Here is a 22,221-nt window from a genome sequence, read left to right as displayed (position 1 = left end):
CCCTACCCACCCATTCCCATTTTTTTGGCCCTGGCATTCCCCTGTACTGGGGCATATAAAGTTTGTGTGTCCAATGGACCTCTCTTTGCCAATTCAATTTTAAAGTGGTTGATTACACCCATACTATTCATGCCATGATTGCATTAGTGTTCCCGGGTCTTCAGGCCCCGGGTCCATGGCTAGATATACTCACTGATGACTTGTCTCTGCGTGTGCGCGCACACACACACACACACACACACACTCACTCACTCTTACTTTCTGGGTGTGCCTGTGTGGGTTTTCTAGAGTAGAAGTGAGGCTATAATAGTCTTTGTATTAAACAGCATGCGTTGGCACTGAGAGTCTACTTCCACCACAGGTATCCCTGGCTCTAAACTTGGCTTCTGCTCTCCACCCAGGTATTGGCAGATGCTGTCTCCCGCCTGGTCCTGGGTAAGTTCAGTGACCTGACAGACAACTTTTCCTCCCCTCATGCACGAAGGAAAGTGCTCTCTGGAGTAGTGATGACCACAGGTAAGCACCTGCATGTTGTTCACATTGTTCAATCTGTCTGCTTTCTGGTTTGAGATGCATAAATGCCTTTGGTCTTGTGACACCAACAGAAAGGTCCCTTTTTTTTTAGTTCTGTGTTTGCGCATCTGTCATATACCAATATAAGAGTTGTCCTCAGCAGCCATTCTTTCCTCCTTAGAGCTGGGACCACAGTTCAGCGGGGAAAGCTCATGTTTAGCCAGTGAGGTTCCTGAGGTCAGTCCCCAGCTACCCCCCACCCCCAAAACAAAAACTTACACAAAACAAAACTCTTCCTTCAACATATTCAGTTTCAAAAAAAGGATTTGTGTGTGTGTGTGTGTGTGTGTGTGTGTGTGTGTGCGCGCGCGCGCGTGCTTTGTCTATATGTATGATATATACAGTGCCCTCAGAGGCCAGATGAAAGCATCAGATTTCCCTTGGAACTGGAGTTATAGATGTTTGTCAGCTGCCATGTGGGTGCTGGGAAGTAAACCTGAATCCTGTGTAAGAGCAGCATGTGCTCCTAACTGCTGAGCCATCTCTTTAGCCCCCCCAAATTTTCAGCTTTTCAACGTGTCCTTTTTCTTTGGAGAAAGCATAAGCTATTACCATGTGACACCATTGTGGCCTGGTGTACTCTGGAAACGGCACATCACAATCTCTGACTTCTTGGCGTCTGTTGAAGCTTAGACCTTTTCTGCTTTATACGTGTCACTACCACCACAGCAGTGATTTCTGTGGAGAGCAGGAAGAACTCTTGTAAAATCAGAAACTCTGGAAAGTTGATTCAGCATACTTCAGAGATGTGCCTGTGAGGGCATTTCCAGAGAGTGACAGGGCGGGAGACCTGCCTCATGTGTCTGGGAGCATCCCACGGCCGGTGGTTCAGAGAATGGGGAAGCCCATTGATCTAAGCATATTCCTTCTTGTTCTCTCTGTTTCTCTTTTCCTCTCCTTTCCCTCACCCCCATACACCACCCTCACACACACTCATAGATACACCCCTTTCCTGGTCACCATCATATCTGACCTGTTCTGCCACACCCTCCCCCCTACAATGGACTGAAAACAGAAACACAGCCAAAGTTAAAAAAAAAAGCCCTCAGTTTTCTCATGAATTTGTCATACCAGTGACAAATATGACAGAAACTTGGTGCCATCTGTGCTACCAACAGGATTGTTGCTGTGACTGATAGACTGTGTGGTTCAGAAAAGCCTTTTTGGAAGTGGCTTGTGGGAGGAATTTTAGAAATGTTTGGAGATGTGGGCCAAAGAGACCCTAGAGTGTGGAAGCTCATCTTAGTGGGTGATTCCTTGGAGCTCAGAAGAGCAGGGTGACTAAGAATGAGAACACAGGGAAGTTCCAGATGGGGACCCAGAGGGTGCTAGAAATTTGGGTTACACTGTGTCAGAAAGCTCATCTACAGTTTGCCACTCGCCCTGTTCCTTCCATTTGGAGTGGGAGGTTTATTGCCACTGTGTGTCAGGAATATGTAAAATGTGCTTTAATTGTTGCAGGGCTCACAGCTAAGCTTTCGCCTTGAGTCTCAGTAGACTGTGGCTTTGAACAGTGTCGGGACTGTTAAGGTTATGACACACTTAGAGGTAAACTAAATGCATTTTTCATTAATATTCTTTTGGAGACCAAGGATGAAAGTTGTTTTAGGATGCGCTTAGCTGTTGGACTGACTCCCAGTGGACTTAGGATGGGTAATCTTGATTGATTTGAGACATGCATTAGGTGTGTCTGTGAGGGCTTTTCCAGGGGGTCTAGATGGAGAGGGGCAGTCTGAACGGACCGCACTATGCTGTAGGCAAGGGAAGGGGCCCAGGGGAAATAAAAAAGGAAAGGGGAGAAAGGCCGTGAGCGCAGGCATCCTCTCTGCCTCCGGCCCCTCGAGTTAAGCTGTTCTGTCCCATTTACCACGATGGACTAAAACCTCTAATGGAGAGTCAAAATAAAATACTCCCCCTTTAAACTGTCCTCCCAGGAATTCTGTTTCGGGAAAACAGAAAAGGCTAACTACTAGCATTTTTTTTATCTTTTTCTGACCATTCGCTCATAGCCAAAATGTGTGTCTAAAGCCCGTGAAATGGAACTGGGTGCATAGGTTCAGTGCTCTCGCTGGTCGAGTGGCCTCAGGCAGGTTATTAATCCCTGTGAGCTGCAGTTCCTTTCTTCAAAATGGAAACAAAAGCCCTCAGAGGGCACTGTGAGGACAAGCAGTGAGGAAGCTTAGCTAATGCTCCTAGCACGGGGCCTCCCACATAGCCTGTGTCTGAGTTCCCTTTCCTGTTGCTATAATCAAATATCCTGATACAAACAGCTCAGGTGGAGCTATTTCAGCTCATAGTTAAAGAAGTCCGTCATGTTAGGGAGGTCACCTGGCAAGAGCTTCAGGCAGCTGACCACATCGAAGAGTGTTTGATTCAGTTCCCTTTACTCTCTTTTATGCAGTCTGGGGTTCCCACTCAGGAAATGGTGCTGCCCACAGTGAGCAGGTCTTCCCGTTTAGCTAAGCTAATCAAGAAAATCTCTCAGGGCTGGTGAGATAGCTCAGTGGGTAAGAGCACTGACTGCTCATCCGAAGGTCCTGAGTTCAAATCCCAGAAACCACATGGTAGCTCACAACCATCTGTAATGAGATCTGACGCCCGCTTCTGGAGTGTCTAAAAGCAGCTACAGTGTACTTATGTATAATAATAAATAAATCTTTTTTAAAAAGAAAAAGAAGGGAGGGAGGGAAGAAGAAAGGGAAGGGAAAAGGGAAGAGAAAGGAAGGGAAGGGAAGAGAAGGGAAGGGAGTCTCTCATAGGCATTTCCAAAGGCCAGCCTGGGCTAGATAACCCCTTACAGTTGTGCCCAGAGACTTATCTCCTAGGTGAGTCTAGAGGACCAGAGTGACAGTGAACACCAACCCTCACAACATGTAGAATACATCATTTCTGTCATTGTGAGTCGGTCTGAGGCCATAGTCAGGATTGGTTTGTTGATACTGTTGGATGTTGTTGTCGTCGTCATCATCCTAGGGATATATTCCAGGGCCTCACACATGCTGGGTGTATGTTCTACCACGGAGACACAATCCCTTCCATGTTCAGGCCATTGGAGCATGTCTGGATCAGTGACCTGTTTCATGTGATTTAATCATGACGCTCCCTCTCTGGAAGGTCACATTGTGTATAATTTCACTCTTGGTGTGGGAAAGATTACTAATGAAACAGTGGAAGCCGATTCTGTTTTCTGGTTCTCTTGAGCCTGTAAGTCATTCCTCTTAGCCTCTTTAATATTTTACTTTAGGACTAATTCCAGGCCAGGTAGTATTTAATGTGTAGTGCTTCTTACCTGTAGTCAGGGTGAATGTTCAAGCACGCGTGCATGCCCATGAAAATGACCACATTAAGTTCAGGGGGTAGACTGCAGGATGAGGACGGCCGCTTCTGGAACTGGTACATAACAGAGCCTCAGGGAGAGGCTCTTTGTTCAAGTTTCTCAAGTATGGATCTGGAGACATGGAAATAAGCTTAGGTGTCCAGCTGACCCTGCGTGGTCCAGGTGCCGAGAGCATGTGTCAAACAGGATGGATCATGGGTCGCCAGTCACTCTCCTGTCTTTCAGGTACAGATGTCAAAGATGCCAAGGTGATAAGTGTTTCAACAGGGACGAAGTGTATCAACGGTGAATACATGAGCGACCGTGGCCTCGCGCTCAATGACTGCCACGCAGAGATAATCTCCCGAAGGTCCCTGCTCAGGTTTCTTTATGCACAGCTCGAGCTTTATTTAAAGTAAGTTTAGGAGTGAACATGCAAAGGGAGCTATTTTATATATCAGAAGGCATTGCCTAGCCTTTGCTTGTTTATGTAAGCACCGAGGAATCCTCAGGACTGTAACTGTGTGAGGAATACTTGGGTCCAGCCTTGCTGACCTGTGATACTGTCTGAGCAGGACCCACTCTCCAAGGATGCCCAGTTATGAACTAGAGTGAACTAACTCACAAACACACACATATACACACATGCATACTTACATAAGACATATACACAGAAACGTAGCATAGTCGTAAACTTCAAGTCTATATTTCAGATGGTGCCTTTTGTCTCATGCACTGGCAATACAACCATGTCTTCCCAGCTGGGAGGTGGTGGTGCATACCTTCAAGCTCAGCACTTGGGAGGCACGGTCAGTGGATCTCTGTAAGTTCAAAGCCAGACTGGTCTACAGAGTTAGTTCCAAGGCAGCCAGGGCTACATAGGGAAACCCTGTCTTGAAAAGCAAAAACAAAACACAAAACAAGTCAAACAAACCAAAAAGAAAACCTGTCTTTCCAAACTGCCTGGTAAAGAATGTCCTTTTCATTTTGGTCACTGGGCGTGGTCAGAACTGACCTTGCACCTGTCAGCTTTTCTTGACAAGGCCTTATCTTCCATGTGATCTTTCTACCTTGAAATCATGCCTGAGAAGGAATAGTCACTCCCAGTTGATGACATATTGATCACTGAATGGACCTGAACTATGGATTACTATAAGCATGGGTAACAGTGATTCCAGTTCAAGCCAGACGAGGTGGTGTACAACTGTAAATCCTAGCAGAAAGAGGGACCTGAGGCAGCAGAACCCCAGGTTCGAGGCCAACCTGGTGTATATAGCAAGATACTGTCTCCAGAAACCTACCTCTCCCTACTGAAAGCCCCGGCCTCTGAGGTCAGTCTGAACGTAGACCCCATGTTGAGGCACACACCTCTAACTGGCACTCTGTGACTTCTCCCTTGCAGTAACAAAGAAGACCAGAAAAAGTCCATATTTCAGAAGTCAGAGCGGGGTGGGTTCCGGCTGAAGGATACCGTGCAGTTCCACCTGTACATCAGCACCTCGCCCTGCGGAGACGCCAGAATATTCTCTCCCCACGAGCCCGTGCTAGAGGGTATGACGCCAGACTCTCACCAGCTGACAGGTTTCTAAGAAAACATAATATAATGTAGTGTTAGAATGCATCCACATCTGTGTGCTTCTTCAATTTTTGTTTTTAATTTCATTTTGTTTTTTAAATTTCAGCCTTAGGTATGGTCCCTGTAAAAATACGGATTCTTTCTTCCCAGTTTAGTTAGAAAATGTTAATGAGGGCTGGAGAGATGGCTCAGTGGTTAAGAGCACTGGCTGCTCTTCCAAAGTTCCTGAGTTCAATTCCCAGCAACCACATGGTGGCTCATAACCATCTATAATGAGATCTGGTGCCCTCTCTGGCTGTGCAGGCATACATGCAGGCAGGACACTATATACATAATAAATAAATCTTTTAAAAAAATGTTAATGAATGAAAAATGGTAATTCTAAGAGGAAAGTGCTGAGTGATCCCTGCATTTGCAGTGAGTCTGACTGGTGAGTGTGAACAGTGAGGCCGCTCGACATTAGCAGGTGGACACAGGCGGGCGAGGCCCCTCTGTGGCCAGCCTCACACTGGGCTTTATGACAGTTTGTATGTAAGTCCCTACTCTCATACCCAAGCATCGTGTACTCCAAATGGGTTTCCGGGATTATGAAAACAGTGATACTCACTATAAATAATTACTATTCAATAATAATAATAATAATAATAATAAATTAAAGTCACCCATATTCATATAGCTCACTGCTAATCACTGGGAGTATCTTCACGTATTCCCAATGGATTGATTTCTGTTTTTAATTTTTGACATGATGGGAATACAAAGGCTAATAGATAACAAGCAACGAAGCATCTCTTGCCTGGAATTAGCAAATCTTAGCATTTTTCTCCACTTGTTTCCACTCCAGTTAGTGATGGGAGTCATCTCAGCCAGAATGTAAACCACTGTTTTCCATGTTCATAAGTGTGTTCTGTATTATGTGTTTTCAGTTCAATTTTATATTTTTACTGGGATGTATATTTTGTATGGCTCAAATAAATGTTTGCGTACATATCTATAAGCTATACTTTAAATTTTGGGATATTAGATGTGCTTTTCAGGATGGTAGCTGTTTTATCACCTGTGGGTTTTAAACCCTCTTTCTTCTAGAACCAGCAGATAGACATCCGAATCGCAAAGCAAGGGGACAGCTACGGACGAAAATAGAGTCTGGCGAGGGGACAATCCCTGTGCGCTCAAATGCCAGCATCCAGACCTGGGACGGGGTGCTGCAGGGGGAACGGCTGCTTACCATGTCCTGCAGTGACAAGATAGCACGGTAAGGCCACAGGGCCCCGCCCTCACCGTGCACATGCAATGAGTACCAGCCCTTTCCTAACTCCGCTTCAGATTCATTTGTATTCTAACCCCATTCCCTGCTCAGGTGGTCCAAGGGTTAGTTCCCTGAGGACTAAGGTTCTACACAGGTGCTTCTGGGGTTACCTGGAAGGACAAGGGAGACCATGGCCCAGGACACGCCAGTGTTCTCATGTCACTTGCTTCCAGACATTCACCTTGCCTTTTATTATGTCTTTCTCAACATCGGTGACAATTTGCTCCCTGAGGAAAACATACAAGCATTTCCTTGTCAGCAGGGAACACTGTCCACCCGTGCCGTGCCCATCAGTTAACACTGTGGTAATTGATCTTTACCAACCAGAACAACATGAGGCATTCCAGGCCAAGGAGAGAGCTCCATGAACACACTGCTCTATTGCCACGTGCCCCGGAAGCAGCTTCTCCTGGGAGCTTAGATCCAGGTCAGATTGTAGAAATCTCTGTCTTCAGATGCAGTCCAAGTTCCAGCGGCTCTTCTCTTTCTGTTTCAGCTAACGTATGTCAGTGTATATAAAATCAAACCTCTCCCTACAGAACTCAACCCTGTGGCACCAGGGTATGCAGTTTTGGATTGACTGGCCACCCAGAAGGTTTGGAATTGACATAGACAAATCGCACGTGTGCCTTTTGTCTCCTTCACATCAGATGGGTCACCTGATATTTCCTAACAAGCTCAGGGAGGCACAACTCACAGTGTGGTTTGAAACCTAGTCATCCCTTGTGTACCATTCATCCTTTCAGCGGTCATGAACACTTTCCATTGATTTTTCTCTAAAGTGGATTTTTCATAGGGAGCTGGGCTCAGCATACCTATGCCTTGGACCAGTCTTCGCAAGCGCAAGCACTGGTGCAGGTTGGGCAACACCTAGCTAAAGAGAAGAAAAGAAAAAAGTCAGGACCAGGAGTGTTTGAGACTTTAGAGGTTTTTGCAATTTTGAAATATTTGTGTAGACTCTACCAATTAATTGAGCTAAGTAACTGAAAACCCAAAGCTTACGTGCTCCAAACCGCCCGGCTTTAGTGGAATGCTGCCTGTGCCTACTGTGGCGTGTTTACTTGTTGTGTGTCTCTCAGTCTGTTGTCCAAATGCTTATCTGTGTTCGTGTGTGTGTGTGTGTGTGTATGTGTGTGTGTGTGGCTTGTCTGTAGGCAGTCCCTTCTGTTGTGTTGTGCTATATGTTTGTATGCCAGGATCACAGTGTTTTGATTGCTATCGATTTCATACTATTCTGAAATCAGCCAATAGGACCCTTACACCTTGTTCTTTTTTTTTTAATTTATTATTTATTTTATATATGTGAGTACACTGTAGCTGTCTTCAGACACACCAGAAGAGGACATCAGATCCCATTACAGATGGTTGTGAGCCACCATGTGGTTGCTGGGAATTGAACTCAGGACTTCTGAAAGAACAGTCAGTGCTCTTAACTGCTGAGCCATCTCTCCAGGCTCTCCAGGCCCCTTTATTCTTCTTCTCTTTTTATTTATTTATTTATTTATTCCTAAGTTGTTTGGCTTTCTAGGCTTCCTAGAAATTTCCTAGGAATTTGCTTTTGTATGTTTGTTTTTATTTTCATGCGTGTAAGTTCCCCTGAGACTTTGGTTTATTGATGCCTTCAGAGCATGGCATTTCGTTTCCATATATTTAATTTCTCAGTTTTATACTGATTTATAGCTTTCCCCTATAGAGAGATACTTGTACAATTTGATTTTTCTTTGTTTTGAGACTGATGTGTGGTCTGCCTTGAAGAGTGTTCTCGACACACATAGGAAGCATGCGTAGTCTGCTGTTATTGTGGTGGAGTGTTCTGTTTTTGTTAGATCCAGACGGTCTAAGGTATTCTAATTTGATGAGAGAACTTGCAGAGGACTTGATTCCCTCCTTCTGCTTTGTGGGTCCCGGGGGGGGGGGGGCGGGGGGGGAAGTCTAACTTAGATTGCTAGTGCCCTTACCCCCTAGCCACTGTGCTGGACCATCGATGTGTTATCTTGCTGGTAAATTGAGCCCTTTATCATCATATACTATCGTTTGTCTCTTCTGAGAGTTTGTGTAATTTAAAAATCTCTGTAACCTAATTATTCCTGCTCATCTCCTTATCTTGCAGGAATTATCTCTCCTCATCCATCCACTTTCAGCAATACCTGTGTCCTTAGAGCTGAAATAAATCTCCTAAGATATAATTCACACCTTTATGTTATTAATCCATTTGTCAGTCTTGTCATCTGGCAGGAAAGTTTAGTTCATTAACATTGAAAATATTCTGGGTAGGGAAGGGCCACCTTGTTATTTCTCTGTGACCTGTAGTTTTATTTCCCCCTTCATTGCTTTACTGATTTGCTTTCTTATTGTCTTTCTTTTAAAATAGCCTCATAGGAATATCGTTTCTGTTTGTATTTTCCATACAACTTCTTTTGTGTCTTGTAGGTTTTTTTTAAATATGTACATGTATGTGTGTGTGTGTGTGTGTGTGTGTGTGTGAGAGAGAGAGAGAGAGAGAGAGAGAGAGGAGAAAGGAGAGAGAGAGAGAGAGGCAGGGGTGGGGGTGGGGAGGGAGAGCCAGAAGTGTTAAATACAGCAGGAGCTGGAGTTGCAGGCAGTTGTGAGCCCCAGATGTTGGTGCTGGGAAGCACACCTAGGTTCTCTAGAAGAGCAATGCCTCCTCTTAAGCCCTGAGTCTTCTCTCCACCCCTGTACTTAGGATTCTGACTACATAAATCACCTTAATATCATAGCTTTCTGTTTTAAACTGGTAATGATGTAACTTCAAATATGTATGGAAACTCTTCCTTTCTAGCTCCACTCCCTCAGACTTTGTCAATAGCACAGATTATGTCTCTGTATATTTTATACCCACTTACATAGATCTATAGTCAAATTTATTTAAATTCAGTTAATCAAAATCACAAGCCAGGTATGGTGGTATATACTCAATCCCAGCAACCAAATAAATAAATATACTATTTTATTTATAATATTTATTATAAATATAGTAAAAACCTGTATTCATTGTATATGATAGTTAATTTTTAGTATTTACTTTCACTTATGGGTATGTGTGTGTATCTGTATGAATGAATACTGTAAAAGTGAGGGTGACTCTGAGGCCAGAAAAGGGCGCTGGATCCCTTGGAGATAGAGTTATAAGAGGTTGTGAGCACTAATGTGAGAGCGGAGACCTGAGCTCCAGTCCCCTGAGCTCTCAACCACCGAGCTGTCTCTCCAGCCCTAAAGTTACCTTGGATGTCTCTGTGTTTACCTTTGCAGGAGAGCCTCCTCACGTTTTTATCTGGCTTGTTGCTGTCTAACCGTCTGATGCTTCAGCCTGAAGGACTCCCCCGTCTGTCTCTTCTTAGGTCTAGTAATGATGCAACTCTGCCTGCTAGTGACCCCGGAGAAAGTCCCAAGTCCCCGCCATTTATGAGGGATACTGGAGGACATCTTCCCACGGCTTTCTGGGTCATAAGGTTTTTACTGGGAACCTGATAAGCTCTCTTTATACGGGCATTGACTAATCACTGCTGTTTAAGACTGTTTGTCTGGACTTGGTTTAGTTGTAATGCACTCAGTGTCATTTTCCTATTTACCTTCATTTCCAGTTCTTTGCCCTTGAATCTGTGTGATCTCTTTCTTGCCTTGGGATTTCAGGTATTTCTCCAAATAAACTTTCATTCCCGTTTTCTTTCTCTCGGAACTCCCAGGACTTGCATGTTGTTCCGCTCACTGGTGTCCCTAAATCCCATTGCCCGTCTTCATTTGTAGTCTTTGTATTTTTCTAATCTACTCTATGATGGCGTTGATGGCCAGTTTTCTGCTTCCCTGGCTTTTTCTCCCATTGGCTCCACAGCCGAGCTTTTCAGTTGTTTTCTTCTTGTTCAGAAGCTCTCATGTATTGATAAGGCTCCCTCTGTGTTGACAATCTCATTTTCTTTATGCAGTCTTTTCATAGAGTTGTGTGCCTGTGCTCTTTTAGCTAATTAGCCATATTTATGTTATTTTTGTTTTATTTTATATACATTGGTGTTCTGCCTGCATGTATGTCTGTGTGCGGGTGTCAGATCCCCTGGAACTGGGGTTACAGCACTACACTTTCCTTGTAGACAGGGATCTCTAAAGTCATGCCAGATAAAACTGACTGTCCTGACCCTTCATGGCTGTCTCTGCTCACTTTTACAGTGGTCTGTACCCTGTAGATTCTCAGTTAAATGTGATTTCTAACTTACTAATATTTACGGAAGTCCCACACCGGTGACAACGAAAGCTGTGTAGTAAGAGAGAGCCCTGACCCTCAGTCAGCATCGAGTCAGAGTCTAGAGTAGGAGCAACCTTGATGCTCTGCAGCACCTAGGCACAGGTTTGAAGGGTGTGCTGAGGAGAGGAGTCTCTGCCTTTAGCTAAAGGGGGGACCACACAAACAAATGTCAGAATTTTAAAACTCTGTGTCCTTTATTTCATATTTAAGAAGCATTGCTTTGAAGAAAAGCACAGGCAGACTGATAGAAATTGGAATGACAGATGTTTCCAGAAAAGCCAACAAGGCTAAGGAAGTCATGGTCTAAGAATAGCATAGGGGCCAGAATGATGTCGGTTGGATGTGAGGCTTCCAAAGAGGCCACTGTGTAGATCTGAATGTGTAGAAGGCTGGGCAGAGGCCACTTGCTCCTGTTGTAGAAGAGCACTGAGGGCTGGCCTAGGCTGAGGCTGGAGAGGGAGGCGCCAGAGAGGACATAGCATCCAGCTAGCCAGGTGTCAAGAAGGGTTGCCCTTAGGACAATGAGAGGCCCTAGAAGAGATCTTAGTCTGTGGCCTCTGCCACTCGAGGATACAGGGAAAGACTGATCCAAGGACAAGCTTGTTTGACACATTGGCTTGCTCAGGACAGGTGGTAAGTAGGCAAGGGCTGCTTCACGGATGGGGAAGGAGACTTCTACAGAGGCAGGGGAAGCTACTGGAAGAGTCACAGCACATCAGGGTTATTTTGAAGGTTACAGAGGCCTTTCTCTGAAGGTTATTTGTTACATGGAAGCAGAAAGAAAGGAGACTCGCTGAGCAAACTGTTGTCCTAACCCGGCTGCTTGTCTGAGCTAGGGTTGTGGAAAGATGTCATGCACAGACAAGTGTTTGCCTTCTTGTTTGTCTTCCAGCCAGTGTCCTTGGATGCTCAGGGCCAGGTTAGGCTCTGCAGTAGATTCAGCTGACAGTACTGTGCAGTCCATCTTCAAACAATAACCTAAGGAAAACAAAACAGAAAGGCCACAGTCCTGAACCCAGCATGACAGGCTGAAAGCCAGGCGGTGGGAGGACCTTTTGTCTTTCAGTGGCAAATGAGTCCCCTTCCTGGGGCCTGAGCAGGGAAGCCCCTCACCCAATGCCCTGGCCCAGGTGGGCATGGAAACTGGGCAGGTGTTTCTAGCTCTGTGTGTGTGTGTGTGTGTGTGTGTGTGTGTGTGTGGTGTGTGTGTTACTTGGTGAGTGCTTTGCTCCATGGAATCTGGCTATATCTGTGATGTCCTTCCTTGCCCAGTGGTCTGACGCCTGGGAAAGTGAGAGTAGCCGTTATTTTCTGTAAGGCTGATTGACATGAGCTTGTCTTTCAGTGGAGCTGGCTGAGGGGCTCTGTTTTCTGCCCAGTGCCTCAGAGCTCTAGAAGCTCCTGGGATCCTCTAGGAAGTGTGTGCTCAGAATTAATGACTCCTGACAGATGCTGGTTTCTGCAAGATTCTGCATTCCTGCCCAGGGGACTGAGTTCTGCTTAAGTTTCTAAATCAGCAGGTTTCTCATCTGCATCGGAAAGGAGCCCTTGGGCCTCCAGAGCTGAGTCATTTCAGATGTTCTCTAAGGGTGGGGATGGCTATTCAAATGTCTTTTTTTGGAGGGTAGAAAGAATACATCCTAGGGATTACAGGTTGTCCATTCAGCATGTTGACCTTCTTTGTGGGAGGCTGAGGGAGGTCATAGAAACCAGAAGTATAAGTTATATAAAAGACTGTGAGGGAGCTCAGTGAAGGCACAGCGTGCCCAGTCCTGTAAGCCGAAGCAGGGAGACCAGCCAACCTGGAGCCCGGGCTGAAGCTTGAGGGGAGCTGGTAAGAGAAAGTTGGCCTGCTGGACATTGGCTGTTTTCCAAGGACCTTTTTGGGGGTTCATGGGAGGGAGTGGACTAGACCAGCCAATGTCTTCCCAGGGCTGTGCCAGCTGCTATAGGGAGAGACCAAGGGCCAGACCCCTGGCTTCCTTCAGAAGGCACAAATGGGAAGGGCAAGAGTGGCGTCATTTGCCCCTGGTGTCGCTGTGATTCCTGTCCTCTCCCATCACATGTGACACACACAAAACTTGCTTGGTATGCAGTAGTTTTCAGGTTACCCAGCTTCTCTCTTATCTCTGGGGTGAAGAGAGCAGACACATAGTAGGCCAGCCGTGTGTCAGAGTGTTGTCCTGCAGACAGTGTTGCACTGTCAGACAGTGGTATGGTGACTGCCAGCCCATCATCTCTAGTGCATGTACCACACACACACTCGCGCGCGCATACACACACATTCCACCATCTGAGGAGCTCTACATGAAACTGTAGCCTTGGATCAGGACACTCATTCCCTGACTGAGCAGCCATTTTATTAGAAGCAGAAAAAGTGTGTGTGTATATGTGTAGATGTGTATGTGTATAGGCAGGTGGGCGTAGCCAATGTAAGGAAGCAGGCTGAGCAAGCTGTGGAAAGCATAACAGCAAGCAGGACTTCTCCGTGGCCTCTGCTTCAGTTCGTGCCTTGAGTTCCTGCTCCAACTTCCCTTAGTCCTGGAGTGTGGCTTCCCAGAGTTTTAAGTTGAAATAAACCCTTTCCTCTCCAAGCTGCTTTTAGTTTCGACCTTTTACCACAGCAATAGAAACCCTAAGATGGCCCAAAATTATCTCACAATACAAGGTAATTTTTAAATAAAATTCTGTTTAAGACTTGAGCTGCTGAATCAGCCGTTTTCACTGCCGTCTTCACCTTTTATGGACACCCACCCACCCAGCGTTAGCCATGAGTCTCTGCGCCCTCTGCATGGGGTGACATACCTGTATCTCCTGAGATGTGCTTGCTTCTCCCTGCAGCTGGAACGTGGTGGGCATCCAGGGGTCCCTGCTCAGCATTTTCGTGGAACCCATCTACTTCTCCAGCATCATCTTGGGCAGCCTGTACCACGGGGACCACCTCTCCAGGGCCATGTACCAGCGGATCTCCAACATAGAGGACCTGCCACCGCTCTACACCCTCAACAAGCCCCTGCTCAGCGGCAAGTACCCTCTCGGCCATCACCTCCTGCCTCTGTGCCCTGAGCTCACAGTGTCTGAGTCCTCCACATTGAAACACCCCACCCGGAGCCAGTGTACAGCTGCCAGGCAGCAGCAAAGCCATTAAGAGGGGCACAAGACCTTGTCTCTGAGATTCTTGGCCTGGTCACCAGGGCCTTTTAAGGCAGTCCTTCTACAAGATAAATGTCTTTCCAGAGTTGTGAACCTTGCTGTGTGCTACAGAAGTTGCAGGAGCCTGCCACCTCTGTGTTTTCTCATGTACCTTGTAATCAGTCCTGCCCCAGTGGCAAAGACTTAGGCATTCTTCCCAGACCGGCCATCCATCCTCACTGAGGTGCTATCCCAGTCACTGCTGGCATCTACCACCCAGCCCCCTCTGCACTGGGACAGATGTGGCAGCTACACTGACCACTCACCTCTCCTTCCTTGGTGCCTCTCCTGCCCTTTACACCTTTATTCCTGGTTTCTTTTCTTTTTTAGAGTGTCAGTGGCTAGCAGTAAAGTGAACAGGAGCTTTTGAATCCAAAGGTCCTAACTTCTAAGCCCACCCTTATTTAAAAGGACACAGCTAAGGTATTTTTACTCTTTTAAAAAATAACATTTTACTTACTTCTGTAAGCTCAAAACTAAAATGATATCCTAAACTAAAAAATGCTTTTCTGGGGGCATGCATGTGTACTCTGCCTCCGTGCCTTGCTGCTAGCGTGTCTCTAACCACAAGAAAGCAGTGTGGACTTTTGTTTGACAGCATGTCTGTCAGAGCATTAGAAGTACGCAGGGAAAGATGAAAGGTATCTAGGATCAAGTATTGCAGCTCCCTATTCCCTAAAACTTTCTTTTTTACTCATAAGACCTGATAGTTAGGTTGAACTCTGGAGTATTGTTAGGACATTAATGTCCCATGAGTCGGGAGAACTTCCAGTGCGGTGTGTTAGGAGGAAGAGTGCTTCATTAGCTATTGCAACAGCAAGGTATTTGAGGGTCGACGCTTTATAAAGAGACGTTTGTGTAGCTCACAGCTTTGGAGACTGAAAGTCAAGATCAGGGGCCTCATCCCTTCAGCAGCTCATGGGGGGTAGGAAGGCATCACAACAGAGAGAAGAATGTATGCAGAGCCCATGGTGAGGCTGGAGAGTTGGCTCAGCAGTTAAAAGCACTGACTGCTCTTCCAGAGGTCCTGAGTTCAATTCCCAGCAACCATATGGTGGCTCACAACCATCCGTAATGGGATGCTGCCCTCTTCTGGTGTGTCTAGAAAAAGCTACCGTGTAGTCATATAAGGATCCATGTTTATAAAAACTTGCTCTCGGGCCGGTCGGTGGTGGCACACACCTTTAATCCCAGCACTTGGGAGGCAGAGGCAGGCGAGATTTCTGAGTTCCAGGCCAGCCTGGTCTACAGAGTGAGTTCCAGGACAACCAGGGCTACACAGAGAAACCCTGTCTCAAAATTTAAAAAAAAAAAAAAAAAAATAGAACTTGCTCTCCAGAACCTAACCAGGGCTCTGTGAGAACACGGATCCCTTATGAGGGTATGTCCCCATGACCTAACCTCCTCCCCTGGGCCTCAGTTCCAAAAGGTTCCTCCACATTGTCCCCAGCTCAGTAAGTACGAGCTGCTGCATCTGTCTGGCCTGTAGAGAGCACAGTCCACCCAGATCCAGGACACTGTGAGTGCTCAGCTCCAGCTCTCACTGCCTTATCTTCACATTCATGTGAATGTGGGATACGGGACGCACAGATGCCCCAAAAATAGCTGAATAGACTGTGTGAATCGTATTCCTTCAATACGTGAAATCTGAAATGGACCTCATTCATAAAACTCAGATGTGTTTGATCATGTTTTATATATATGAAATTCATATATATATGTAAAAATGTAGTGAGAGTGTTCACCCTTCCCCTCCGTGTCATCTGTACTCCTCAAGGCATAACTCCCATAACCCCTCATTTTTGCAGTCCCTGCCCTTGGCCTATCTAGCATCCCAGAGACCACACCCGCAATGCAGCCAACTCAGTTGACTTGCAGGTGGCAGGGCCACGCCCCTCTGTTGACTGCCTTGTTGGTAGCATAGCTTGTGTAGCTTGTGTGCCTCAGTTATTGGGATGAACCAGCTACCTTTTCTGGTCCTCTGGAAGAGAAGTAAGGAAGTATGTATGGCCCAGTTTCACAAGGGGGAGTGTGACTCACGACTGAGCCACCAGACAGCCCCAGAGTCATTGCAAGGTGCAAGCTGCCTGAGATCGTCTCCTTTGGAAACGACAGTGCACTGCTGCTGTTGGGCTTTAGTGAGGACACCGTTGGACTAGGAAGCCTGAGAGGCTGGCAAGGGTTGGCCCAGCAGAAAGTCACGTGGCCCAGGGATCGAGTGGAAGGCAGGCAGACACGCCTGCACCCACAGCCCATAGCAGTCAAGAAGATGGAAACATGCCACAGTGGGTGTCACAAACACAGAAGTTGATATCTTCCATCATATATGAGATCACAAGTAAGTCTCCGTCACAGCACAGCCTTTGCAGCTCTCTAAGGTGTTGTCTTAGGTCTAACAAGTGGCTCAAACAAAGGGCCCATTAGGACATAAATGGATTTCTGTCGGCTGCTTGCTGAGGTGAGCAGATGTGGTGTAAAGCTCAGCTCCTTACGTTGGTGTTGTCTGTGAGAGACCTTGCTCCTCCCCTTTTATCTGTGGGAATGGCGGCTAGTGTACCATGCGGATTGTTAGGCTTCAGGGAGGAACGTGAATCAACACCCACGCATACACACACACAACGCAGGATAACTAAATTCACTAAGACAAAGTGACCTAAAAGTTCACAATCAGGATAGGAAATCCATCACTGGACTGCTGCTTTCGTTCTCTTTTGCTTGTCTTACATGCAGTCACATTTGAAATAGTTTTCATTGCCCCGTGAAAGCAGATTGTGGAGAACTTTCCGATGCACTCTGAGCTTTGGCTTTGCAGGCCAGCAGTGCTTTGTATCACAGGCGTGTGTGCTGCCACACTCAGCTTTTCACGTGAATGCTGAGGATCCGAACTCAGGTCCTTATCCTCACGCTTGGGGGGCCAGCACTTCACCTCCTGAGCCATCTCCCTGGCTTCATTTCTATTGGCTGGAAACAGGAACCCCTCCGGCTTTCTCAGCAGCTCTTTCCTGTTAGCTGCTTATCCAGCACCTGTATGTTCCAGGGCAGCCTGATGTCAGCTCCTGTCCAGTAGGTTCCCCAACTTTGATCCTCCGCTGACCAAGACCATTATCCAAGGCTCATTGAGATATAAGAGGACAGTCCAGTGGTGAGGACTGCCCCCACACGAGGAGGGATCTAGAGCCTGGGTGGCAGACAGACTCCTAGGATGATGCTGGGGTGGACTGGGCTCCTTTAGTGCTAGTTTTAAGGACAGCATTGTCACAAGAATGGGCAAACAAGGGGCATGGGCATACGATTCCTAGGAGCACAGCCTGTGTGTGAGGGAGCTCTGGGGAGAGTAGGATGGCCAGGCCTTGGGGAAGCTCTGCTCCTCCCTGCAGGAGAGCAGTGGCTGCTCATTCTGGCAGGTTCACAAGCAGCAACCAAACCACTTCTGTAAAGAAAGTAAGTGACCATCCCAGCTACTCTGCTCCTGCCTTAAGGAATTGGTTATCAGTGGATGCAGCTTCTCGTGTCTGGTGGCTCCCTCCCATGTCTGGAGGGTCTCTTGACTACCATGGGCAGGTACCTACCTTGTACATGGCCTCCCTTAAAGTTCATGCCTTAGGACTAAGGATGTAGCCGAGTGATAGAGCACTTGTCTTTCATGTGAGCTCCCTTGGTTCAGGTCCCCTGGAAGGAAGGGGTGAGGTGCTCAGTTTATTATTTGCAGAATAAAGACTAGTGAGTTTCCCTTAATCTACTAATAAGGACTAATAATAATTTCTAAAACACAAACCGATGGTAATCATAAATATCTGTATTGATTGTTGCATATAGAATCCATTTCTTATCATTCAGTCAGGTGAGTGTGCCTTCGAAGTGAAAATAAGAAAGCCATCAGTGCTGCTCTCCCGATTTATTTAGTTGACTCCATTATGAGGCCACTTCAGAGTTTCTCTGTAGTTTTGTGTTAAAAGTTCTCATTTAGCACACTTAATTTACAACAACTGGGGACTCTCATTACCCGCCAAGTCGTTTCTGCTTTTATTTGTCTCTGCACAGTGGCCTATGATCAGCTCATTACCCTACTTCTCACTTAGCAGCCCCAGAGAGATAAGTTGCTCATGGGTGTCCGCCCTCACGATGTGTGTCAGCCCTGGAGACTGGAAATGCACTCGCGTGGCCGTTTCTAGCCTTCTGCTCAGATAAAGCATATGGTTAGATTGGAACCTCGGGCGAGCTGTCTTCTTTTTGCCTTATTTGCTCTGTTTTTTTTGTTAAAGATGGCAATTTACTTAGCTTAAAATATAAGCGGAGAAGAGTCGCACTTTTAGAGATTTACTTCTTAGTTAATTGACCATTTGTTTGTCTTTAATGTAGAATCTTGCAGGCCTGGTATGCAGGATTCACACAACAATGGTCCTTCATTCTAGTCTTATCACACAGAAGTAATACAGTTGGAAGGGAAGATGACACAGTACAAGTAGCCATGTGTATACACACAATCCAATTTCATTGTGGTCAGAGGATTCCCACGAGATGCAGCTAAGTGGGCATTCATACCTCCTCTCTCAGGCGAGGAACTGTCTTGATAGCTTCCATTCAGCAGTTGGGTAGCTCAACGACAAACCCAGGAAGAAGCAGTTGCAGATCCTGAGGTGAATCAGAAGCAAGGATCCGTGTGAGAAACTGCAAAGGGTGTTGTTCTCAGAGGAAATGAGGTGATTCAGTAAGTAGGCCAAGAGGCCGAGTTGTCCAGCAGAGCAGCAACCTTGAACAAGATCATTTCCTTCACACACGTCAGGAAGCCGTCTTAGCTGTTAGGAAGCCGGGTACGCTCAGCACGCATACTTCTTGACAAGAACCCTGCCCGAGCTGGGTAGCACTGGGCCAGTTGTACGTGCGGACAGCACAGCGGTGAGACTTTCCTTTAGAGCAGTGCCCGTTCTTCTAATGTCTGACATCACCATTTTTTTCTTTATAGGTAGTCATGTCTGGGACCAGAACTGTGTTTTGAAAGCTCTAGAGAGTGTGTAAAGGCTCTTCTCTCTCCTTTCCCTCTCTACCACTCCCTCTTCCTCCCATTACTTTCTTAACAGACCTTACTGTGTAGCCCAGGTTGACCTGGAACTCTTGCCTTGATCCTCCTGCCTCAGCCTCCTGTGTGTTGGGATTACTGGTGTTCTACACTGTGCTGCAAGGCTACTGTAGTTAGTATCTTTGTCAGGCAAAAAAAGGAGTTAATATTCAACTCGTTCCCATCTGTTTTCTGGAAGAGTTTGTTTCGGGTTGATAAGTTTTCTTCAATGTTTGGTTGAATTCACAGTGAAGCTATTTGATGGAGGTTTCATTATGAGGAAATTACAAATTAATGATTTATTTATTTTTATTTTATGTGCATTGGCGTTTTGCCTGCACGAGGGTGTTGGATTCCCTGGAACTGAACTTAACAGACAGTTGTGAGCTGCCATGTGGGTGCTGGGGATTGAACCCAGGTCCTTTGGAAGAGCAAGCAGTACTCACAACCACTGAGTCATCTCTTCAGCCGCAGGAAATTATAAATTTATTGCCTGTTACTTCCTTTTTTTTAAAGATGTATTTATTTTATTTATATGAGTACACTGTAGCTGTTTTCAGACACACCAGAAGAGGGCATCAGATCTCATTACGGATGGTTGTGAGCCACCATGTGGTTGCTGGGATTTGAACTCAGGACCTCTGGAAGAGCAGTCAGTGCTCTTAACTGCTGAGCCAGCTCTCCAGCCTGTCTGTCACTTCTTTAATCTTTGACTTTGGATAAGCTTGATGATTTGTATCTTCAAGACATTTGTGCATTTCATCTGATTTGTGAAATGCAGGTGTAAATGGTTCCTGATATTCCTCTTACCCTTTTAATCTCGGTGGCATCTCTGGCTATGCTGTGTCCCATCCTGGTATTGGTGATAGTACTGGCTAGTTTTATGTCAACTTAATACAAGCCCAGGTCATCAGGGAGGAGGGAACCTCAATTGAGAAAATGCTTCCATAAAATAAGCCTTAATTAGTGTTGATGGGGGAGGGGGCAGCCCATTGTGGGTGGAGCCATCCCTGGGCTGAAGGTCCTGGGTTCTATAAGAAAGCAAGCTGAGCAAGCCATGAGGAGCAAGCCAGTAAGCAGCACCCTCCATGGCCTCTGCACCGTGCTTCAGGTTCGTGCTGTTTGAGTTCCTCTCCTGACTTCCTTGAATGATGAATAGTGATGTGGAAGAATAAGCCAATAAACCCTTCCATCTCCAAAGTGCTTTGGACAGCAATAGAAACCCCGAGACAGTGGTTCCCCTCTTCTTTTTCCAGTCAGCCTAACTAGCAGCATCAATTCTTTTAATCATCTCTAAAAATAATTTCTGCTTTCAATGTTTTTTCCCTATTATTTTCTGTTTTTCATATTAATTACTTGTGTTTCATCTTCATTGTTTTATTTCTCTGTGAGCACCATGTTGCTTGCCCTTTCTCTAGTCCTTTGCTGTGCTAGCAGAGGTCTTCGTCTTTTACTGCTTTTATAATATTTATAAATATCATTATGTCCTGTTCTCATTTGCACTCGTTTCAAAACTCCCTGTCTACAGGTTATTCACGAATGTGCTTTTTACTTTTAGAGTATTAGAGGGGTTTGCAAAATGTTTGTGTTACCAATTTCAAGTAGACTATCATTTTGTAACCTTAGGTCCTTTTAAATTTAAGACTTCTTTTGCAATGATGATGTCCTGTATTGGACTGGTGAGATGGCTCAGTGGTTAAAGACACTTGCTGCCGCCTGATGACCTGTGTTGGATCCTCTGAGTATACATGGTGAAAGGAGAGGAACTGTTGGCCACAGGATGTCCTCTGACCACCACATGTGTGCCCTGTTATGTACATGTGTATACAATATATACATATACACATACACACATACATATAATGTTTTCAAGACATGGTTTCTCTGTATATCCCTGGCTGTCCTGGAATTTGTTCTGTAGTCCAGACTGCCCTTGAACTCAGATACCCTAATGCCTCTGCCTAAGTGCTGGGATCAAAGCTGTGTACCACATAAATATATTTTTTAACTCTGTCCTTATAAATGTGCTGTGAGAACCGGAAGAGAATATGTATCAGTTGTTTTTAGGTAGAGTGATCTATACTGTCAGCTCCACCAAGTTGACTGACTCTGTCATGCCTGCCATGTCCTTACTGATCTACAGGACCTGTCAGCTCATGAGAGAAAGGCGTTGACTGTCTCTTAACTAGAATCATAGGTTGTCTATTTCTCCTTCTAATTTAAGTCTTTACTTCATGTATTTTATTTTAGTTCAGGATTGTTGGCTTCTCATAATAAGAAATCTCCTTTATCCTTGTAAGATGACCTTTAACTCTAAGAATGTCCTTCATTCTGAGATCTGCCTTGTGACCGCAGCTTTCTCCTGATTAGTGATCTCTCTGCTTAATGTCTTTTTATTTTAAACACAGTGATCTCTTCCTTTCACCGAGGTGTTTGAACCGTTTACTTTTATTGTGGTTATATTAACTGTCATTTTGCTACTTGTCTTCTATTTGATCCACATGTTCCTTGTTGCCCTTTCCATTTGTCACAGTACTGTGTTTAATGGTCATATTTTAGCTCTGCTTTACTTCTTAGCTGTTACTTTTATTTCATAGATTTAATAAGTTTAAAGGGCTTATAATATACATCCTTCATGTACCACAGTCTGCCTTCAAGTGATACACTCCCACTTCACACAGAGAGACATCCCCCTGACTCTTACAATAGATGCTTCACTTTCTCTTCCCCCAGCTTTTGTGGTATTATCACAATTTAATTCTTTTGTGTACTAAAAATTACTTTCATTTCAAAATTCTTTTAACATTTAAAGGTATTTAAATGACAAGGCTCATTCTCTCTCTCTCTCTCTCTCTCTCTCTCTCTCTCTCTCTCTCTCTCTCTCTCCCCCCCTCCCCCCCTCCCTCCCTCCCCCCCCCCCCTCCTCTCTCCTCTCTCCTCTCTC

General features: G+C 45.7%; 1 protein-coding gene across 11 annotated transcripts in view; it reads left to right on the top strand.

Moving 5' to 3' along the window:
- Adarb1 (adenosine deaminase RNA specific B1) overlaps positions 1–22,221 on the top strand; it is a 125,024-nt gene that overhangs the window by 97,599 nt on the left and 5,204 nt on the right. For 8 of the 11 annotated variants that reach the window (XM_029482424.1, XM_029482421.1, XM_029482422.1 and 5 more), the window contains 5 exons: positions 402–516; positions 4,136–4,304; positions 5,292–5,470; positions 6,552–6,720; positions 13,871–14,052. In XM_029482424.1, coding sequence (XP_029338284.1) covers positions 402–516; positions 4,136–4,304; positions 5,292–5,470; positions 6,552–6,720; positions 13,871–14,052 — 814 coding nt within the window. The remainder of the gene's footprint in view (positions 1–401; positions 517–4,135; positions 4,305–5,291; positions 5,471–6,551; positions 6,721–13,870; positions 14,053–22,221) is intronic. The other 3 variants (XM_029482426.1, XM_029482427.1, XM_021174370.2) reach the window with 1 other exon arrangement.

The sequence above is a fragment of the Mus caroli genome, chromosome 10, assembly GCF_900094665.2.
Source record: "Mus caroli chromosome 10, CAROLI_EIJ_v1.1, whole genome shotgun sequence".
NCBI classification, from domain to species: domain Eukaryota; kingdom Metazoa; phylum Chordata; class Mammalia; order Rodentia; family Muridae; genus Mus; species Mus caroli.
This window is presented reverse-complemented; position numbering and strand designations above follow the sequence as displayed.